Here is a 19,406-nt window from a genome sequence, read left to right on the forward strand (position 1 = left end):
CCCACCATTGCCCACTCCACTTCCCCATCTTGAGTGGGTTTCATATGGCCAGAGATATAGTGGGTCATGCTGCTGTGTGTACAATGTGTGTTTGTGCACGATACATGGAGCTCCATGTAAAACAGGATCATTGTATTCAGTGGAGCTCATGTCTAAAGCTCCTTCCACCTTTGTTCAGAAACCAGATATGAAATGAAATTGGAACCTTGATGGGTCTGGCTGAGCAATGGCGTGTGAAGAGCTGTGGTTTGGCTTCTGGGGAGGAAGCGTCCCCTTTCCCATCCAGCAGCCATGGGCTTGTCAGGTAGACGCTGGTCTGGGAGCTGGGGCTGTGCAGGGAGGCCCATGGAGCCCTGTTAGACAACCAGTGGGTGGGGGAGGAGACAGGAGAAAAGAGGTGAGGATGGAGGATGGGGAGGGCAATTTGCCCTCAAGTGTGAATCTGACGTCTAAAGAAAATAAGATACCAGTGCCCTCAATGAGCGTGGAATAATTACACGTCTCCCTGCCTGGAATTCAGAGTGGATTAGGGCCTGCATGACAGTCATCGCCGGGGAGATCGTGCGGGCGCTGACTCAGCGAGAACCCCCTACAGATTCCCTACATCATCTTTTCGCTCCGTCCTCCTCACTTAAGAAAGTGATGACTTTGCAGGAGCCGCCGACAGGGGGGCGGAGGGTCTAGGTGGTGCCTGGGAGGCCTGCTGCCCCACGCCTCCCTGCATGTGCACTTCTGATGCATGAGCCCTGCCGCACGGCGCCTCTGGATGTCAAGACTTTCCCAGGAGTCAGCACATACCTGTGAGGACAGTTATCCTGACATTAGTGGTGTAGACAAGGGCAGGGGAACTCCACGTCCGGGATGCTAAGTATCCCACACCGTATACTGTGACCCATCATGCTAATCTGCTCACTCCAGGCTGCGCCACCCAGACCTCTCAACTGTGGGGGCAGCACAGCAGTGTGGGTCTGGCCCTGGGTCTCCGATCACCTCAGTTATAACACTCAGGACCCTGGAACACAGAAGCCATTACTGCATCTTGGGCTGCAGGCACCTTGGGGTGGCATCAGCAAGACAGAAGGGGCACGAAGACAGACATTTGTCAGGACTGAATGGATGAGCAGAGGAGGTGCCATGTGGAGGCTGGTCATAGAGGAGGCTCTCGTGTTGGCCAGTAGAAGCCTTGAAGGCAGTGTCTTTGCAGCCATAGCCGCGTTGGCTGACAGTGGCTGTCGAGTGCTGAGGGCGGGTGGAGGCAGGGTGAGGGCTGCATTCTGGAGTGGGGAGATGTGCTTCTGCCCCCAGGCACCTGCTGGCAGGTGTCAGGTCAGAACCGCTTCTGCACCATAAAATGACATCCGCAACCATGAGCGGGGTTGTTAGGATGACTGAGACGCTACCACCTGAGAGAGGAGGACTGAACAAAGCGCAGCCCAGGGGAAGATGAAGAGGTCATCTTCCTCCCATGGCTCGTGTTTGCAGAATTGAGATACGTGGCGGTTTTTGGCCAAAGCACCAGACTCAGGAAAATGAGGAGAGGGAGAGCTGGTTTTACAGGTGGAGGCGAGGCAGCAGGCTGCAGCGGGCTGTGGAAGGGTGGCAGGGGCAGAAGATACACCGCTTCTGCTGGTGTCCACGCTCCTTTGCGGAGCATCCCACAGCCCCTGGAAGCTGGTGCTGGAGCCAGAGAGAGCTGGGGCTGGTGGCATGAAGGCGAGCCCTCAACATCAAGTGAACCGCGGGGTCAGCTGAGGAAACGGTGTCAGGAGGACACTGTAAAGACAGAGCCTTGGATGGAAAAATGCCAGGAGACCAGAAGGAAAGTGGAGAAGGACCAGGGTCAGGTGACTGCTTTGCAAGGTGGGAACCTGTCCACGCAGTGGCAGAAGGGCAGGATTCATAGATGCGGAGGGAAGGAAGATTCTGGGCAAGGGGAGCCAGAGGAAGAAACAGGTGGCAGGGGTAGGAGGGGGTGGGGAAGGGAACCGAAGCATAGTTTAGAGGGATTCGCTTTGCAAATGAGGAGGGACATATGTCTTATTTGAATACATGGAAAGGAAGAGACTGTAGCCAAAACGTATGCATATTTTTGGAAGAGGGCTGGCACAAAATTTGTAGGTTATATCTAGTAAACCAGATCTCCGTCTCTAGTTTTGAAAGATGAGAGGGCTTTCCTTTTTGGGAACTGGAGCAGACCGTATTTTGAGATCCTGGGGAGGAAATGATTAGAACACAGTAGACTTTTGGAACACACTGTTAAGGAGGATGTCCTGAGACTAAAGTCACACACGCTCTAACAGTTCCACAGCCCGACCCCTGCAGCCCCTCCGCGCACTCACTGCAAGGTGGAGAGGCGGGTGGTAGCCATCAGCTAAGCTCACTCACTGCTCCCTGCCTGCCCCCCACCAACGCCAGGCTGGGGGGGAGGATCCCAACAGCACCCCAGCCCAATGCCACATTGCTATGTATCGGGGACCTTGATGGAAAGTCAAAATCTTGAATGCTAAGTCCACAGATTTCAAGCGGCTACTGATGGCAGAAGAAGGAGGCTGGAAGCGGGCACAGGAGGGCGGTGCTAATGGGGTCTGTGTTTCAGAGACTGGCTTAAGGGGTGTCTGACCATGGCTCTGGCTCATTTTTCCATGTACTTAAGTTTTCCCCATGTTCTTAAAATTCTGTTTCATTTGATGTGGACAGCAACCCTGTGGAGGTCTTTGATGATGTTGGCTTGACATGTGAAAAAGCCAGCCTCAGTGAGGTGAAGCAGGTTTCCCCAGGGACATGGCTACAGACTCCAGGCTGTGGACCCCAAAGCCAAGCTCTCCCATCTCCTTCCCTCCCTGTTCTTGCCATCGTGTGGAAGCAATCTTGAGAAGTCCTTTCTTTATGCTAGTGCACACATTGTCCCCCACCCCCGTTCCCCGAGCCTCCTGGAAATGAGCTGTAGCCCATTCGGGGCAGCACCTAGGCAGGCAGAAGGGCAGGTGTAGAGAAGGTGGCAGCAGTGGGGTTGGTGTCAAGGGAGCCTTGTCTGCAACTCAAGGACATGGGGCAAGAGGCAGGTAGGTAAAGGCAGGCTGAGGACAGGTGAGTGAGAAAGCAGGTGAGGATGGCAATGAAACCTCGTGTCTAGGCACTTGCTCGGAGAACTGGAAAGGAGACAAAAGAGGAACTCAGGTGAAGGAGCCCAGGGAGGTGGGACCCAAAGTGCTAGAGATTGCAGGGCATGTATATGGTACGAAGGCACTAGAATACTCACATCCCCATTCCCCACTCCTGGACCCCAACCTGCTTCCACATGCCCCCCGACACACCCCCACCCCCAGCCACCACCATCAGGAACAGTCACCCATGGACATGGATTTCTCTTGAGCCAGCCTGCCCTCCTCATATTTGAGCTTGATTGCAGAAGCATGGACAAGATGGGAATTCCCGAATGAGAAGCCGGCATTTCCCACCCCCTGGGGTGCGCGGGGGAGCCTGCCCTGGGTGCAGTCAATAAGGAGGTACACTGTCTGTAACAAGTTAAAAGCAATCACAAAGCTTTGAAACAGCCATTCAGCTGCTCTAAACAACAGCAGTGATAAGACACTCCCCTTCACCAGGGTGGCGTGCCACTGCTTCCATCTGGGGCGGAAGCGCCGCTTCAAGCCTGCTAGAACCCAGCCCCAGGGGAGAAAAGCACACCCCAGCCTACTCCCAGCTGCCTCTGCGGACTCCGCTCCTCCTGCAGCTGCAGCAGCCGACCAGGAACAAATGGGCCTGTGTGCAAAATCCCCGCCCTGGGGAGCGACCCCAGCAACAGCTTAAAATCTTCCAGCATTTTCTACAGCTGCTCTCGGTTACTGCCTAGGCTGCTTCCTCCGGGGCTAGGATTCAGGCACCCTTACAGAGTGTAGAACTGCAGTCAGGGTGTTGAGGGGTGCTCTGGGCACCTTGTCCCGGTGCTTCCCAGGAATCCTGCCCATGGGGGTTGCTAGTCTGTCAGAGTGTGACACTCACTCCCTTCATGACAGCCCCTTCTGTCTGGGCCTTAACGGTTGGGGAAGTTCGCCTGTATTCTTTTTTTGAAGATTTTATTTATTTACTCATGAGAGACACACAGAGAGAGGCAGAGACACAGCCAGAGGGAGAAGCAGGTTCCCCATGGTGAGCCGGATGTGGGACTCGATCCCAGGACCCTGGGATCACGACCTGAGCCAAAGGCAGACGCTCAACCACCGAGCCGCCCAGGCATCCCTGCATGTATTCTTGAATGGAAACTCTTTCTTCTTGGTCCTGATTCTGACCCTCTGGGGTCATAGGAGCATGTCTAACCCATCTTCCCTGTGTCCAGAAGCAGCAGTCTGGTCACCCCAAGGCTTCTGTTTTCCAGGCTAAATAAAGCACTGCAGCCGGGCCCTGCACTGTGCTGTCCCCCAGACGTGGCCACCCCAGGAATGTGCTCCTCCAAGCCAGCCTCTGTTTGTGTCCATAGTCACTCTTGTCACCCTCCCAGTTAGGAGTTCTCCTCATCCCCATTTGCAGAAGGGGAAACTGAGGTGGCACAGCCAGCAGAGCACGCAGTCTGGCTGTGGATCCAGCTCTGAACCCCAAACCCCGGGCTGGATGCAGCCGGCCCTGACCACCTCCTTGGACCTGCTGCCTCCATGCTGCCACCCTGTGTCCCCTCCCCGTCGGGAGGGCACAGAGCAGTGATGAGGGGGGCACGGCTGTCTTGCAGAAATCTCCTTCAGGGTGTGGATGTGCGGCGGCAGCCTGGAGATTGTCCCCTGCAGCCGAGTGGGCCATGTCTTCCGCAAGAAACACCCGTATGTTTTCCCAGATGGAAACGCCAACACATACATAAAGTAAGTGCGAGTCCCGGGAGTTCTATGGGGGCAACAGAAAGCCCAGGGCTTTCCTGGTGGTGGGCTGTGGCTGCCCCATGTTCTCTGCTAGGTTGCCTGAGTGTTCTGGTTGCTCAGGAGCCACACGTCACGCTCCCTGGGGGGTCTGCCAAAGCAAGAGGTGGTCGGGCTGGCCCACCCAGCAATAGGAGGAGGCCTGAAGCTCTTCTCCACCACTGACTTCCCCAAGGCTTGACATGGCCCACAAATCACTGGGTGGCACCGTCCTGCAGAGCTCTGGGTGTTTGGGATGGGGGAAGAAGATGCCATTTTTGCCTCCCAAATTCTAGAAGATCCTCCACTCACACGTTGAGGCTGGGTCACCAGGGGAAAGGTCGTCGGGAGGATTTGAGAGTGGGGACACACAAGTGGCTGAGCTCACATGCCTGCCCCAGGGCCCTGCAGGTGCATAGACAGGATCCAGGCTAGGGCAAGCCCTGCACCCTGGGCTTCTTCCCTAGGGTGTTTGCACCTCCTGCTGAGGGACAGGATGATGATCCCAGGGTCTCAGTGAGCGGGTGGCATCCACCTACTTATTCCTGCTCCATACACCTCCTGCCTTCATACACCTCCTCCTGTGATTCCTCCTGCCTCAGTCTCCTCTTCTGTTTCAGAAACGTTTCACATATGTCCCTCTTTCCTCCAGCTTCTTCTCACCCTTTCCCTTATCCTCTGGTCTCTCATCATCTGACAGCCTCACTTTACCCATTTGTCCTCCTTTTCCCTGTTTTCTGTCATTGGGTCCATTTAGGGGAAGGAGAGGCCAAGCACCTACCTCTCTTGGTGCTTTTCTTCCTTCAGGGTGTCGTTTCCTCATCTGTCGGCACACGTATAAGCAGGTAGGGGCCACGTCCTGACACAACCGTCTCGAGGCTGGCCTGGATTTGAGCAGGTGGAAAGTTAACACCTTTTGCAAAAACTGGGTGGGCAAGGGTAGGGTGGTGAGAAACCCAGCAGACTCCCAAGATAGGGCTGCCTCGGCCTCCTGGGTTTCCAGGAGGATAGGGGAGTGGGGGACAGCTGGTAGAAAAAATGATGTGGGCCCTCCTAGGGGTAAGGGGACAGACCTGGGCTCCAGAACATTCACCGTGTTCAAGTGTGGGCCCTGGCCCTGGGGTTAGTCAGTGGTTGGAGAAAGGTAGCACAGGTGTCTCCTGAGCAGCATCCAGTTTGCTGATGGCTAGGCCTGGGCAGGGAGCCAGCGAGGCATAGGTGCCTGCCTTCTGTGCACTGAGAGCGGGCCACGGGTGAGTGACTGTCATTTTGGGCCCAACAGCTTGGAAGGGCTTGCCATCGTCCCCCACGGAGCGTGTCTGCTCTGACAGAACCAGAAGTGGATGGGAGCATGGCCTGGTTAGCGAGGCCCCAAACTGCCTGACACCCCCAGGGGGCGGGAGGGGGGCTGCTCCTACACTGCCCCTGGCGTCTGACTTTCCGATGACCTCTCCCTTGCTCTGGGGCTCTTCCTGGCTTCTCTGTCTCCCTGCCTGCTAAATTGTGACAACCTCCATGTCAGTCCCTCTTTCTCTCTCTGTTGACCTTTGAGGTCAGACCCAGAGCAAACACCTGATGGGAAAGACTAGCGTGCTGGCAAAATGTCTGACAGGGGGCTTAATGACTCGATTCTTTGCACCCGCACCATGCTGAGCGCATGGGCCCTGGGAAGCCGGCATGATTGGCTTCCCTGCCTTGAGCTGGGACCCCAGCACTTCCCCTGCATCAAGGGGGAGCACCTGGAGTAGGATGGAGGCAAGATGACCACCACAGGCCCTGCCTCTCTCCTCTTGGTTGCTGGCAACATGGGATTTGTGGGCTCCCCTCTCCCTTTTCTTTTCTTTTCTTTCTTTCTTTCTTTCTTTCTTTCTTTCTTTCTTTCTTTCTTTCTTTCTTTCTTCTTTCTTTCTTTTTTTTCTGAGCTGCTTAAGTTCCATCTCTGGTACAATTTTTTTCTGGTATGTACCTTTTGGGGAAGAGCTCACCCTTACTGCTAAAGTCCTGTGTCTTGGAGTCAAGGGCCCTTTGGAGATTGGTTGGGACTTGGCTAGACCCAGAATCCACACAAGAATGCTCTTACTGGATTGTGGGGGGGCCCCAGCTGGGTCATGCTGCCTGCGTGTGCATTTAAACCACAGCGGGACACCCCGTATCTCCCCAGGAACACCAAGCGGACAGCTGAGGTGTGGATGGATGAATACAAGCAATACTACTATGCTGCCCGGCCCTTCGCCCTGGAGAGGCCCTTTGGGAAGTAAGTCCCCCTTCTGGCTGCTTTGTGCAGAGGGCCAGGAAGAACACCAGCTCCTGACAGCCTCGCCACTTAGCTGGTCAGCCAGTCTCCAGTCTCTGCAAGGCACAGGCTGTGGCTGCTCTCCTCTATACCCCCCTTGCTCCTGCCTTGTCCTGGGCTTGTGGGGTTTTCGGCAGCTCTTGTGGCAAATGACTGTGGGACCAGTGGTGCAGGGGGGTGAGCTGTGCCTTGCACAATGGAGCAACATTTCTAGCTTTTTACAGGAAGGTAGGATGTGGGACACGCTGACCTTAGTCCCTCCGGGTCAGAGCTGCTCCTCCTCGTTCTGAGTCACCCAAGCCCAAACCGCCCTCCTTCCTTGGAGGAGCAGTGTCCTACAGGTATCCCCCAGAGCTGTGTTCCAGCTTCGTCGGAGTAGACGAAGACAGGGAAGGAATTCTGTGCCAGATGCCGTAAATACAATCCTGTGAGTGCTCCCCAAACCCTGAGAAACGGGTTTGATTGCCACTATGTTGCAGGACAAGAGATTGAGGCTTCTGTAGGGTGAGGTAGGTACTTGCCCTGATCACATCTCGGTACCAGGGGGATGAGGCTCAAACCATACCCGTCTATCTGATCCCAAAACCATATAGGTTGCATTCTCCAACCCAGAGCTGAGAAGGGAAAAACAGAAACCTCGTCTGTGTTGTCATCTGAGGGCTTCCAGGGGCAGCCAGTGGCTTTTGTCCTGCTAACGTCCCTCGGTCAGACAGGCTGGTGAGCAGATGGGTGTCTGCAGCCCGTCCCTGCTCAGGAGGATTAAATCAGACACGGCCAAAATGGCTTGCATCTGAAATTATAGACCCAGGCTGTCCCCCCAGTTCAGTCGCTCAGAACCTCACAAGGAGTGAGGAGAGTCCTGAATCCACAGCAGACTTCCAGCCCACTGACCATGGCCATGCACCCCGGCCTTCCTTTACCTTCCTCCCTCCCCAGCTTGGGTTCCGCTCTCTTATTTAGAGAGAGGGCTTAAAAGACCTTATTCTCAGCATTTTGCCCTGTTGAGCGTCTGTCAGGACCTCAGGCAAGTTTTCTCAACCCTGGATGACCCTGACTTTGTGCCTTCCCCACCTCCTGTGCTCAGGCTGCTGAAGATTCTGGAAAGTATCAGCCGATGCTGCTAACATACTGTGGCCATCAGTGTCAGGCAGGCCCGTAGTAGGGCTGTCAGTCCTGCTGCCTTTCCTGGCCATCATTCTCCCCAGTCTCCGTTAAACCTCTCTATCCAGGATCTCTGGGTGGCTCAGTGTTTTGGCGCCTGCCTTTGGCCCGGGGCACGATTCTGGAGACCCAGGATCGAGTCCCACGTTGGGCTCCCGGCATGGATCCTGCTTCTCCCTCTGCCTCTCTCTCTCTCTCTCCCTCTCTCCCTCTGTCTATCATGAATAAATAAATACATCTTTTAAAAAAATAAATAAACCTCTCTATCCGCCCCCCCTCCGAGTCTACCCGTCATTCACGGCAGCTGTTTTATAGCTGAAATAGATGGCATCGACTTCCCCAAACCAACCGATCTGGTAACTTGGCCCTACTGGCTCCCTTCTTCTTCCATCTCGAAAGATAGGTGTGCCTCATGTCGTGTTAGACCAGCCGCCGACCTGTGCTCAGGATCCACCTTTCATCTGCATTCATTCGTAAATCAACATTTATCAAGCTCCCTCTGCCTGGATTCCTCCCTTTCCTGCCTCCTGGCTCAGAGCTTCTTAAACTTTAATGTGCACACGGATCTCCTGGGGAATCTTGTTAAAATGCGGCTGCTGATTCCGTAGGGTTGAATTTCTAATAACTCCCAGGTGGGTGCCATGCTGCTGGTCTGAGGGCCTGTCCTGGCAGAGCAGAGCTCTAGGGCAATGCCTCCCAAACTAGCCTGCACGTTGCAGGCACCAAGGAGCTTCAGAAGCTACAGATGCTGCTCCCAGAGAGCTGATTGGGTCTGGGACATGGCCTGGGCTGGGCTGGGGAATTTTTAAAAGGCAGCCCCCCACCCACCCCAGCCCAGGATTCTAATGTACAGCTGGTGTGGGAACCACTGCTCTAGGGACTCTGCCCTCCACTTCCTCATCCCTACTAATGTGTCTTTGCTGATGCATGGTCCCCATCAGCTTTTAAACTGATTCAGGGTCTTCTATCTTAAAACCATTTAAAAAGGGAGAGAAGAAGGTGCCTCGTTAGCACAGTAGGCAGCGCATCAGTCTCATAAAAAGGAAGAGGAGGAAAGGAAACAATCTACAAAAACTTTTCTTCAACCCAGTGTCACTCGTCCCCTACACCTGTCTGCTCCTGCGGGGCCAAACGTCCTAAAGCACCTGCCCGCATATGCTGTGGGCGCCCCACCCCCCTGGGCCCCTTACGCCGTCTCTCCCACCCATCCCATCTGGCACAGCTCCAACCATGCTGTCTGTGCCTGCGGCTGTGGTTGTACTGCTGCTCAGGCTCCACCTTCTCGGTCCATGGCAGCCTCACCTTTCTCTTTCCTGCCATGTCTTTTTCGAGGGCCTGTCATCACCGTCTGCGTACTGTGTGTTCTCCCTGACGTCAGCCGCCACTTCTTTGGCTGCTGACTCTTGGGTCTGTGTTCCTGACCTGGGCCTCCCCCCGGAGCCACAGTCCCTTCAATCCCAGTAGGAACTGGATATCTCCACCTGGACGCCTCCCAGACTCCTCCAGTCCTAAAAGAAACTCATCTGCTTTGCTTCAAATTTGCTCCCCATTCTGCATCCCCCATCTCCATGAACATGCTTCCTCGTGTCCTGTTGCCCAAGGCAGAAATCTGAGCAATCTTCCCTCCCTCCACCTTCCCATGTCAAACAGTCCCCAGGTCCTGGTGCCACTGCCTCCATCATGCACACAGCACCCAAGTCTTTGCTAAACACTGAACGTGGCACTTTAAAAAAAAAAAAAAATGACGTCATTCCTCTGCCCATGTTGCTTGGAGTCTGGGGAGGCAATGTGGTTAGTGGGAAGGAAGATGTCCTGGTGGTGAGAATGCCTGGTCCAGTGTGGAGCAGAAGGAGGTGAGGCTGGCCTGACCAGAGCCAGTCCCCTGTGCTCACCCAGGAAGGACAAGGTATATAAATGGAGCCAAGAGGGGTGGTGGCAGAGCAGCTGAGAAAAATGGAGGGACTTGGACCTATCACTTCTCTCCATTCCACCCCCCCCTTCCCTACCTGAGAGCACCCTCAGCACCTGGGCTTCTACAGCCACCTCCCAGTGCTCTCTCTGACTCCAGCTTTGCCCAATCAGACCCAATCACCACCAATAAGATGCTCTGGAAGTTCAGGCATCACCATGTCATGCTTTGCTTAGAACCTGCCTGTTGCATCCATTGCCTGAAAGTCCAAACTCCTCCACTGTGGCCTCCCAGACCCTATATGGTCTGTTTCTTCATCTCTCCTCCTGCTCACTTCCCCTCTGCCATCCTCCACATACATACATACGTTCATGCACGCACATAGTGTAACCTCCGCGGCACTTCTCCTACCATAGGACCGCTCCTTTACATGGTCCTATCTCCCTTTGCTGTTCCCCAGCCTCTACCGGAGGCCCCGACCTCACCCACTTTTTGGTTTGTCTAGATAGTGTCCACTTGTCCTTCCAGATACCAGCTTCAGCCTTACCACCTTGGTGACTGCTGACTTGACCAGCAAGGATATACCTCTAAGATGCTCCTCACAGCCCCTGCATGCCCACCCCACATCCAGGGTTGTGATTGCTTGTTTTTCCTTACCTTTCCCTATTGTTCAAAAGCTCACCATTCATCATTTCCCACCTTGGGCACAATACCTGGCACATAGTAGGGGCTGCATAAATATTTGATGAACAAAGGCATCACCCGGCCCCAGAACCAGCCAAAGAACCTGCTGCTTTGAGGGTGGGGTGGTCCGGAGTGGTATTTTGTCTACAGAATCCAAAGAGAAATGTGTGGGTAAGTAGACTCAGAGCCCCAGTGGTGTATTATTAACAACACACTGCATGTTCTTGTAGCCTTGTTTTTAATGAAAAGTAAAAACACCCCCAAACTCCATTTTCAAGTAAAAGCACAAATCCTTAGTGTCATTACCACACCAATGTGAGCTATTGCTAAGTGTTTTCCATAGCTCTGTCTGGAGCTCTAGAAACCTCTCCTGGTTAATTTCTCCAGCGCCCTCGGGAGAGAGGTGGGCACGGCGTGGGCACAGCTTGTGCTCCGTGTCTCTTAACCTCGTACCTGTCTCTGACACACAGCTGTGCTTTTGTCTTTGTGCCTACCCCTGCCCCCCTCCCCCTAGCATTGAGAGCAGATTGGACCTGAGGAAGAATCTGCAGTGCCAGAGCTTCAAGTGGTACCTGGAGAATGTCTATCCAGAACTCAGGTACCCGCCCTACCTTTTGAGCCTTTGCCTGCTGTGAGGAAATGCCATCGGCTGACTTGGTCTGGAAAGAGGACATCCCGTGGGCAACTGGATAAAGGTTTTTAAGTATAGGGAGGTCTGTAAAGACCAGTTGGCTTCCCTTATTCCTGAAACCAGGAGAGGAATTAAGTTAATCAGTAGCATGAGGGATGGAGGTTAGCTAGTAGCAGCATTTCTCAACTGCTGGGGTTTGAGTCCCAGGTGTGACCTGAGGCTGATGCTATCTCCAAGCCAGGTTCCATGGGTGTCTTCTTGCTACCTTGTTCCTAGCAGGAGCCCCCACTCCAGCACAAGTCGCTGTAATGCCACCCCAGTGAGATGCCCCTCAAAACACTGCCTCCAGCTCTCCAGCTGCTAATGCCACTAAGCCAGAAAGCAGCCGGTTCTCATCTCTCCTCTGGTTTTCCTCTAGAATCCCCAACGATTCCTCCATCCAGAAGGGTAATATCCGACAGAGACAGAAGTGCCTAGAGTCTCAAAGGCAGAAAAACACAGAAATCTACGACCTCAGGTTAAGCCCCTGTGTCAAGACTAAAGGCAAGGATGCAAAATCCCAGGTAAGGAACAGGCTGGGGAGAGAATGTGTACAGGGACTCAGCCTCTGTCACCTGCTCTTATGTGACACCAGGTGTCCACTTACACCCAGAGCCTAGCAACAGAACAGGAGAAGTATGATTTCCCCTCACTCTGGGACTGGGTTCACTCCACTGGGTTTCCACATGTGTGGACATGTGTGCGGTTTCTCTGGAAGATCTCTTACCAGGCCACATTGTGCCTATAGGAAGTCACCATCAAATTAGCAGGATCTAAGGAGTACATCATTGGCGTCCATCCTGCTGGCCAGTGAGGGCTAGGTCAGGCAGGGCAGGGCGAGCAGCTACCTGGAAAACATGAAATGCTGATGGAGAGAAGCGTGCCTCTGGGTGACGCTGGTCCAGGATGACATGCCTGCTCTGAGGCTCCCCGCCGCTCTAACCCTGACTTCTGGTGGGCACATCGGGTCTGGTAAAACCATCGCCGTCATCCACCGCCCCCATCGCTGGCAGGGGCCTCGTTCACCTGCGCCCCATCCCCACTGCGTCCCATCCTCAGCAGGCCTGTGACTCCACCTGCCCCAGGCCTGGAGGAAGCACAGGAATCCGTTCTCAGAAAGGTTGCCTCGTGCCTGTGCCTTCATCCATTCATCCACATGGCACGCCCACGTCCCGTGGGTCAGTGTTCTCCCTCTGGGGATGGAAAGCTTTTAAAGGTCACGGGCAAACCCACAGTCTGTCTCTGCCTCTGTCACACTTGCCGGCTGGACACGTTAAAGCACATCCAGCGCATAACTTCCTCCTGGTCCCCACGGCACAGCTGGATCTCTCCAGCATTCCTGTTCTTTCTCGCTCTTCTCTTTGCCGGCTCCTGTCCTCCTCTTTCCTGTGCTCGTGGGGAATATTACCGGGGCTTTTAGGTCGCTATTCTGTTCTCTGTAAATGGTTTCTTGTTTCATCCAAGCTCCCAGCTTTGGCCACATCCTCTCTTTCATTGATTCACAGATTCTGGTTTTCATCCCCCCACGAATTCACGCATTCACTCAGTAACCATCTCTGTTCTCTGCTGTGAAGACACGGAGATGAATGACTAGGTTGCGCATCTCCGTGGTCCCCCAAGGGATCTAATGCAGGAAAAAACAAGTAAGCAGCTGTTCTGATAGAAGCTCGGTCCGGGATGGAATGCGGTCCAGGCTGCTCTAGAAGCACTGAGGGATGGTGTCCACCGTATGCAGGAGAGTCAGGGACGTCTTCCCAGAGGCCTTGAAAATGAGCTGCATCCTGAGAGCAGAGTAGAAACAGGCCATATCAGGAAAGGGAGGAGGAGCAGCCCAGGAAGCACAGCACGCGTGGAGGCCTGGGCTGTGGCTGGGGGACCAGAGCGAGCCTACAGCCGCCACGAAGTCATCCATGATGTCTGTGATTCTAGTGTACGGACAGCGACGAGCAGTTGCCAAGTGCCACAGCCACCTCCCTGGCCCACTGCTTCCCTCCATGTGACTGCTCTCTCCCAGGCTCCACGGCTCTGATCCCATCCATCTGCCCTGGCTCCTCTTTCTCCTGGTCCCCATTTCTGCAGGTCCTGTCCCTTTTCTCCTCAAATAGCTCCCCATGGACCTTGCATTCATTCCTCCATGCCTGATCAGCCTTCCTCAGCTTTGGCACTGTTGATGTTCTGGGCTGGATGAGTCTTTGTGCTGGGGACTGCCCTGTGCTCTGAGGTCTGCCTAGAAGCATCCCTGGCCTCCACCCATCAGATGCCAGTGCACCCCACACGCACCATTCATGACAATCAAACTATCTCCAGGCTACACCAAATGCCCCTGGGACATAAAACCACCCGGACTGGAAACCACTGTGTTAGGTTATAGCCATAGCCTCCAGCCCCCACCCCTCATCCCCCAACATGTCACATTCAAACCATGGTTCCCCACCTCAGTACAGCCTTCAGTGGCTCCCTGCTGCCTGCCTCCAGAACCCACACCCGCAGCACCAGCCTCTCACTTAGAGTGGCTTTTCCCAGACCCATTTCTCTGCTCCAGCAGGACATGGGAAGGGCTGCCTGAGTTAGACAGGAAAGAAAAGTCAAGCAGAGGTGTCAATTTTGCTTGAGGTATGGCGGCCTGCCTGGGAATGACACCGTTTGCTCAAGTAGTATTTTGTAAAATGTTGTGACTAGCTGATGCCCATCCCTCTCTTCTGAACCTATGTGTGGGTGCTATTCATAGGGGATCCCAATGGCCAGAATGTTGTCACCACCTTTTCCCTGGGACAAGAGTTTGCTCAATCTATCTTCAGTGAAACAGCATCTTTTCTGGTACTTAATGTCTTTGGCTGAATAAGGAAGTAGGAGGAGAGGAGCCATGGATCTCTGGGTATTGGAGAGGGTTCTCCAATGGCCCAGCCCTGGTGAAAGATTGCCAAACCTTCGTTTGACTGGAGAGTAATAGTACCTATTCCAGCTGACCTGCTAATGGCAGAGAAAGGGGAGGAAAAGCAGTCATCTGTGGGAAACTAAGGGTGATCATAGTAACAGTCTTTGAGCCAAAAGGTCTTTCTAGAAGATAGGGCCAAGCTATCACTCCTTCCCACTTTGGCAAGAACAGTTGGATTTGTGTAGCAGCAGCATGAACTCAAGAAAAATGGAAGAAGACTCTGAGATTGGAGTTTCACCAGCTTCCACAGAGGACAGCGAGTGCCCGTGGTGCTCCTGGTCCGAGGTTGCATGCCGGGTGCTGGGTGGAGCTAAATTGGATTAGACACAGCCCCCCTCCCAGCAGTAGGCCTGGGATGCACGTCCAAGTCTTCTGAAGGTGTGAACCTGCTTCAGACAGATAGAAGTCTACATAACTATTTCAGCTGGAATAATCCCCAAGTGTGCATGTGTGCACGTATATGCATGTGTGTAAGACATACACCCTTGTAGCACTGACTTATGTTACCTTTCTTGTCCTTTCAGTATCTTTCCCTCCTTCTTGCATAAGAAAGGGCTTTCTTCTACTGTGTTAGGGCATCCAGAGGTTCTCTCCTCTGACCCTGCTCTGCCTCTTTGCCCCTCCTAACGTTTCCTTTTCTTCTTGGTCTACCTCTTGGTCTGTCCAGAGGGGGACCACTTCTGCCCCTCACACCCCTTCCCATAACTCTTTCCACCCTCTCTCAGGCTGCCTCCTCTTTTGCCTGAGAGAAGCCATATCAAGGAAGGAACACAAGAGCCCTGTTAAAGAGGTTTACTATTATCCTAATTTTACAGATGGAACCAGGGCCTGGAGAGATTATCCAAGGTCCTAGACTAGTAAGTGGTGAAGGTAAGAGTTGGAAAATCTGGCTACCACGGCCTTGTTCTGCTATTGCTGCCACTGCCAGAGCCACAGCTGGTTCCAGAACACTTACCTTCAAGTTCAGTCATGAGAGGAGATGCCTGGCACTGATCCCTCTCCCAGAGACAAATATTGTAAACATGAAAACCATATAGATCAGCTCCATTGTGACAGCAGCGAACTGGCCAGTTCCTACTGGCAGCCCCTGAGAAAGGCAATGGGTCACACCCTGTGTCAGGCCTGGGGAGGAGGCAGGCCAGACAGGAGACCCCCCTGCCATTGATGGGACTGAGGAAAAGGATGGATAGGGGCCCATGGACTCCACACCAGAGCAGAGGGCACACATAGCCCTGGCTTCCAGCCTGTGCCTATCCCCCTTTACTCCTGCCCTGGCTCTGTCCCCCTCTGTGAACTCCCAGCCTTCATATCCACACTCCGTCACTCCCCTCTAAATGGCCCCCTTTGCAGCCAGCTGTGTATAGTAGGGACACAGCCTACCCTTGGGAGGACAGACCCAGGGTAGGATCTACACAGATCCTGAAATCTCCAAGGTTCAGGCCATTTGGGTAGAGGATTCAGGGGTTCCAGATATCTGGAGTAAAAGAACACCAGCAGGTGGGAGCCACGAGCTCAGGGTTCTGCTTCCAGCTGGCTACATGCTCTCCAGGGGGTGCGACCCCAGGCACATGGGAGTCTTCACTGTTGAAAGGAGACAATCATATCCTGGTTGTTCTCTGCTGCTGGCTCACGTCCCTGCCCCACCCCCAGCCCAGCTATCCTTCACCCTGCCTTACCTCTCTTTCTTGGCCGGTTTGTCAACCTTGGGAACAAAGTGTTTAATCTTCTTGTGTATTGAAGATGTCGGCAAGCTGATGCCTTGGGTGAAGTACAAGAGAAATACATCATCAGTTTGCAAACGCGCAAAGACCAAGAAGCCTCCAGGTTAACGAGTTTCCTCTTAACTTTATTGGATTCTCTAGAAAAATATTTGTGTGAAAGATGGAAGGAAGACAGATGCACCATTCTCCTTGCTATCCCAATTTAAAGAAAGGGAGAAAAACATAAAAAGTTTGCAGTGTGTCATTTGAGGCAGTGTAGGCTACTGGCTTATGAAGGATGCGTGTAGGCTGCTGGACGCTTGGGTGGGCAAGAGAAGCTAAAAGCTCTCCCCCCCCCCACACCTGCACTCCCCTTGGCACCTCTAGGTAAGTCTGCCTGCAGAACAGGTGCCCAGCGTGTTCACTTCCCCATCTGATACTACCCTTCCTCCCCATGCTTTCTCAACACACCATTGGGAAAGGCCCCATCATAACTGCCTCTCCAGCAGATCTCCTGGGAGGCAAAGCAAAGGCAGTTTTCCAAAGGAAGCTCTCTGGGCCCATGTCTCTTCCTGTTGGCTTCCTCCATCACCGCCGTCAACGTGCAGACAGTAATTCAGCACTTGCTCTGTGGACAGCACCCTCCTGACCACCACCCTGTGGGAACCCAGGTGCCTTACAGTGACCCTCCATGGCCAGGACTAATGTCACCACTTCACATTTGAGGGGACTGAGGTACAGAGTTCAGATCTCACCCAGGTTTGCAGGAGGAATAAGCAGAAGAGCCAGGACTCCAGCCCCCGCAGCCACTCCAGGGCTCCACAGCAGGACCCAGCAGCAAAGGTACTGGGTGTGGGCTTTTGATCACATGCATATAAAATGTATCCTGACAGCTTGGGATGAAGGGACAGGATGGACTTGGAAATAGAGAAAAGACCCTGGCAGTGAGTCCAGCAAAGTTCTCAAAAGCAGGGAGCATGTCTCCGAGGCTGCCAGGTCACCCTGCTGCCGTTAGTCACCAGGGAGAGGCTGAAGTCTGTGTCCCTGTGGCTGAAGGAGGTGTGCCAAGCACGGCCAGGCAGTGCCTTTGGGTGATCCTTCCGGGATGGCTGCCCCGAGAAGTCGACGGAAATAAAGTGTTGCTTGAGTCTGTTCGTTTGTGTCTGAAGAGGCTAAAGGGTCGTGTGTGACCTGCAGTGTGACTTAGGGGGCAGTGGCCCTGGATGCTCTCAGCTCAGATCCAGTCTCACCAAAGAGGCCCTGCATTCATAGTCAACCCTGCGGTCTGCTCCCAGAGTGACCTCTGACCTCTCTTCCCTTCCATAAAGTCATACTTGCCTTGCAGGATCACCGTGATGATGAATAGACTATGAATACAAAGCATCTAGAACCAGGAGCCCTCATACATGAGTTAGTTTGCCCATCCAACCACAACATAACCAGCAGCACTGCTTGGCACTTGGGCTGTCTCTTTAAATGGGGAGCTCACTGCCATTAGTAACTGACATAGGATTCTGTGTTCATGAAAACACAGCCCCTACCTTCTCTCCACGTGTGAATATCTCCTCACCTGACCATTGCACCTCCCACAGGTCATCAGAGTCCTATTGGTGGCCACTGCACCAAGGCTAGCCCCTGGCTGTATGTTCCATAGGCATCATCTAGATTAGTCATCACACAACCCCATGGGCCATGTCCTGTTATCCCCACTGTTTCACAGATGGGATAAGTGAGGCTTAGAGAAGGGATGGGCCAGTGCTCCCCAGGTCATACACAAGTAATGCTGGGCCTGCTGCTTCTAGGGACCAGGCCCTTCAGGCTAGGCTACAGGGTCTCAACCTCAGTACTGTTGGAGTTAATACCAGATAATTCTTTGTTGTAGAGACTGTCCTGTGCACTGTAGCTGTTTGCCAGCATCCCCGGTCCCACCCACTGGATGCCAGTAACTCACCCACCTAGTCATAGTAATCAAAAAGTGCTTCCAAACACTGCCACATGGCTCTTGGATGGATGGATGGATGGATGGATGGATGGATGGATGGATGGATAGATGATTGATAGATAGATAGATAGATAGATAGATAGATAGATAGATAGAAGCAAGATCATCCTAGCTGAGAGCTGCTGTCCCAGGCTGGTTGCTTCTCTCCAACTAGTGGTCACCCGGGGCCATTTAAAGGTCAGCCCCTGGGCCTGGGCCCCTACCCATCTCATGCCTGCCTCTTCCAGAATTTGTCCCCTTTAGACATGCCCCCTTAAAAGCATCTTTCTTCTCTGCTGCTCCATCCAGTGCAAGACAGTGAACCCAAAGCTGGCTGCTGTGGCCTGTTTCATTCCACCCCTCAAGGCTGTGGCCAGATGGGCATTGCCCAGAGTCCCCTACCTGCCAGGCTGCTCCCTTCTCTATATGCAGGGGCTGTCCTCCAGAGACCCCCACTAAGCACAGAAGGCTGTCGAGCCTGGGCCACCCCCTCCTCCTCATCAGTTCCCCTCTCCCGGGGCAGGAACAAAGGGGCTGGAGGGCCTTCTAGATCGTATATCAACACCTGAGCCCTTTTAATTGCCTCATCCTCCTTAGTCCCTTACTGGCCTATCCCTGAAGGAGTGGTGCCATCCACACCACCTCTGGGTTACCTTCCCTGGGTATGGCTGTGTCTGTGTGCACTGGGGGTGGGAGCTGTGACTTGGCCAAACCCCCTTAATGGAGCTGTCAGCGGATGGCCCAGCGTACACTGCTGTAGCCAGGCCAGCCTGAGCAACCACTGCTACCTTCCCGAATCCATTTCTGACTCCAGGATTCATTTAATAAACCCATTCATCACCGGCCGTTCTGGAAGTCTGACAGGCTGCAGAATGGGAATAAGAAACCTCTTCTCCCTTCCCGCCCCACCTGCTTCTGTGATCTGCTTCCCTCTCTCCTCCCTTGCAGATCTGGCCAGAGAGCTGCATTCCTCTGAGAAATTGTGAGGCTGAATTATTTCAGTGCCAGTAAAACACCAGCTAATGCAAAGTCCACTTAGCGTAAAGGCTTCGATCCCTCATCCGTGCATGTGCACATTCTCCCCTTGGGGATCCTAAGGTGGTTTCCTCCGAGCTCAGCCCCAGCCGGGTACCATATGCGTTCCTTCCCGAAAGGCATTAGTGGACCGGCATCTCAGATGTCAAAAGAGG

The 19,406-nt window shown here is 53.7% G+C and overlaps 1 protein-coding gene across 2 annotated transcripts in view; it reads left to right on the forward strand.

Moving 5' to 3' along the window:
• GALNT14 (polypeptide N-acetylgalactosaminyltransferase 14) overlaps positions 1 to 19,406 on the forward strand; it is a 205,213-nt gene that overhangs the window by 181,099 nt on the left and 4,708 nt on the right. The window contains exons 10-13 of one of the 2 annotated variants that reach the window (XM_077843699.1): positions 4,724 to 4,850; positions 7,045 to 7,137; positions 11,445 to 11,528; positions 11,980 to 12,124. In XM_077843699.1, the coding sequence (XP_077699825.1) occupies positions 4,724 to 4,850; positions 7,045 to 7,137; positions 11,445 to 11,528; positions 11,980 to 12,124 (449 nt within the window). The remainder of the gene's footprint in view (positions 1 to 4,723; positions 4,851 to 7,044; positions 7,138 to 11,444; positions 11,529 to 11,979; positions 12,125 to 19,406) is intronic. The other variant, XM_077843700.1, reaches the window with a different exon arrangement.

This window comes from Canis aureus, chromosome 12 (assembly GCF_053574225.1).
Source record: "Canis aureus isolate CA01 chromosome 12, VMU_Caureus_v.1.0, whole genome shotgun sequence".
NCBI lineage: Eukaryota > Metazoa > Chordata > Mammalia > Carnivora > Canidae > Canis > Canis aureus.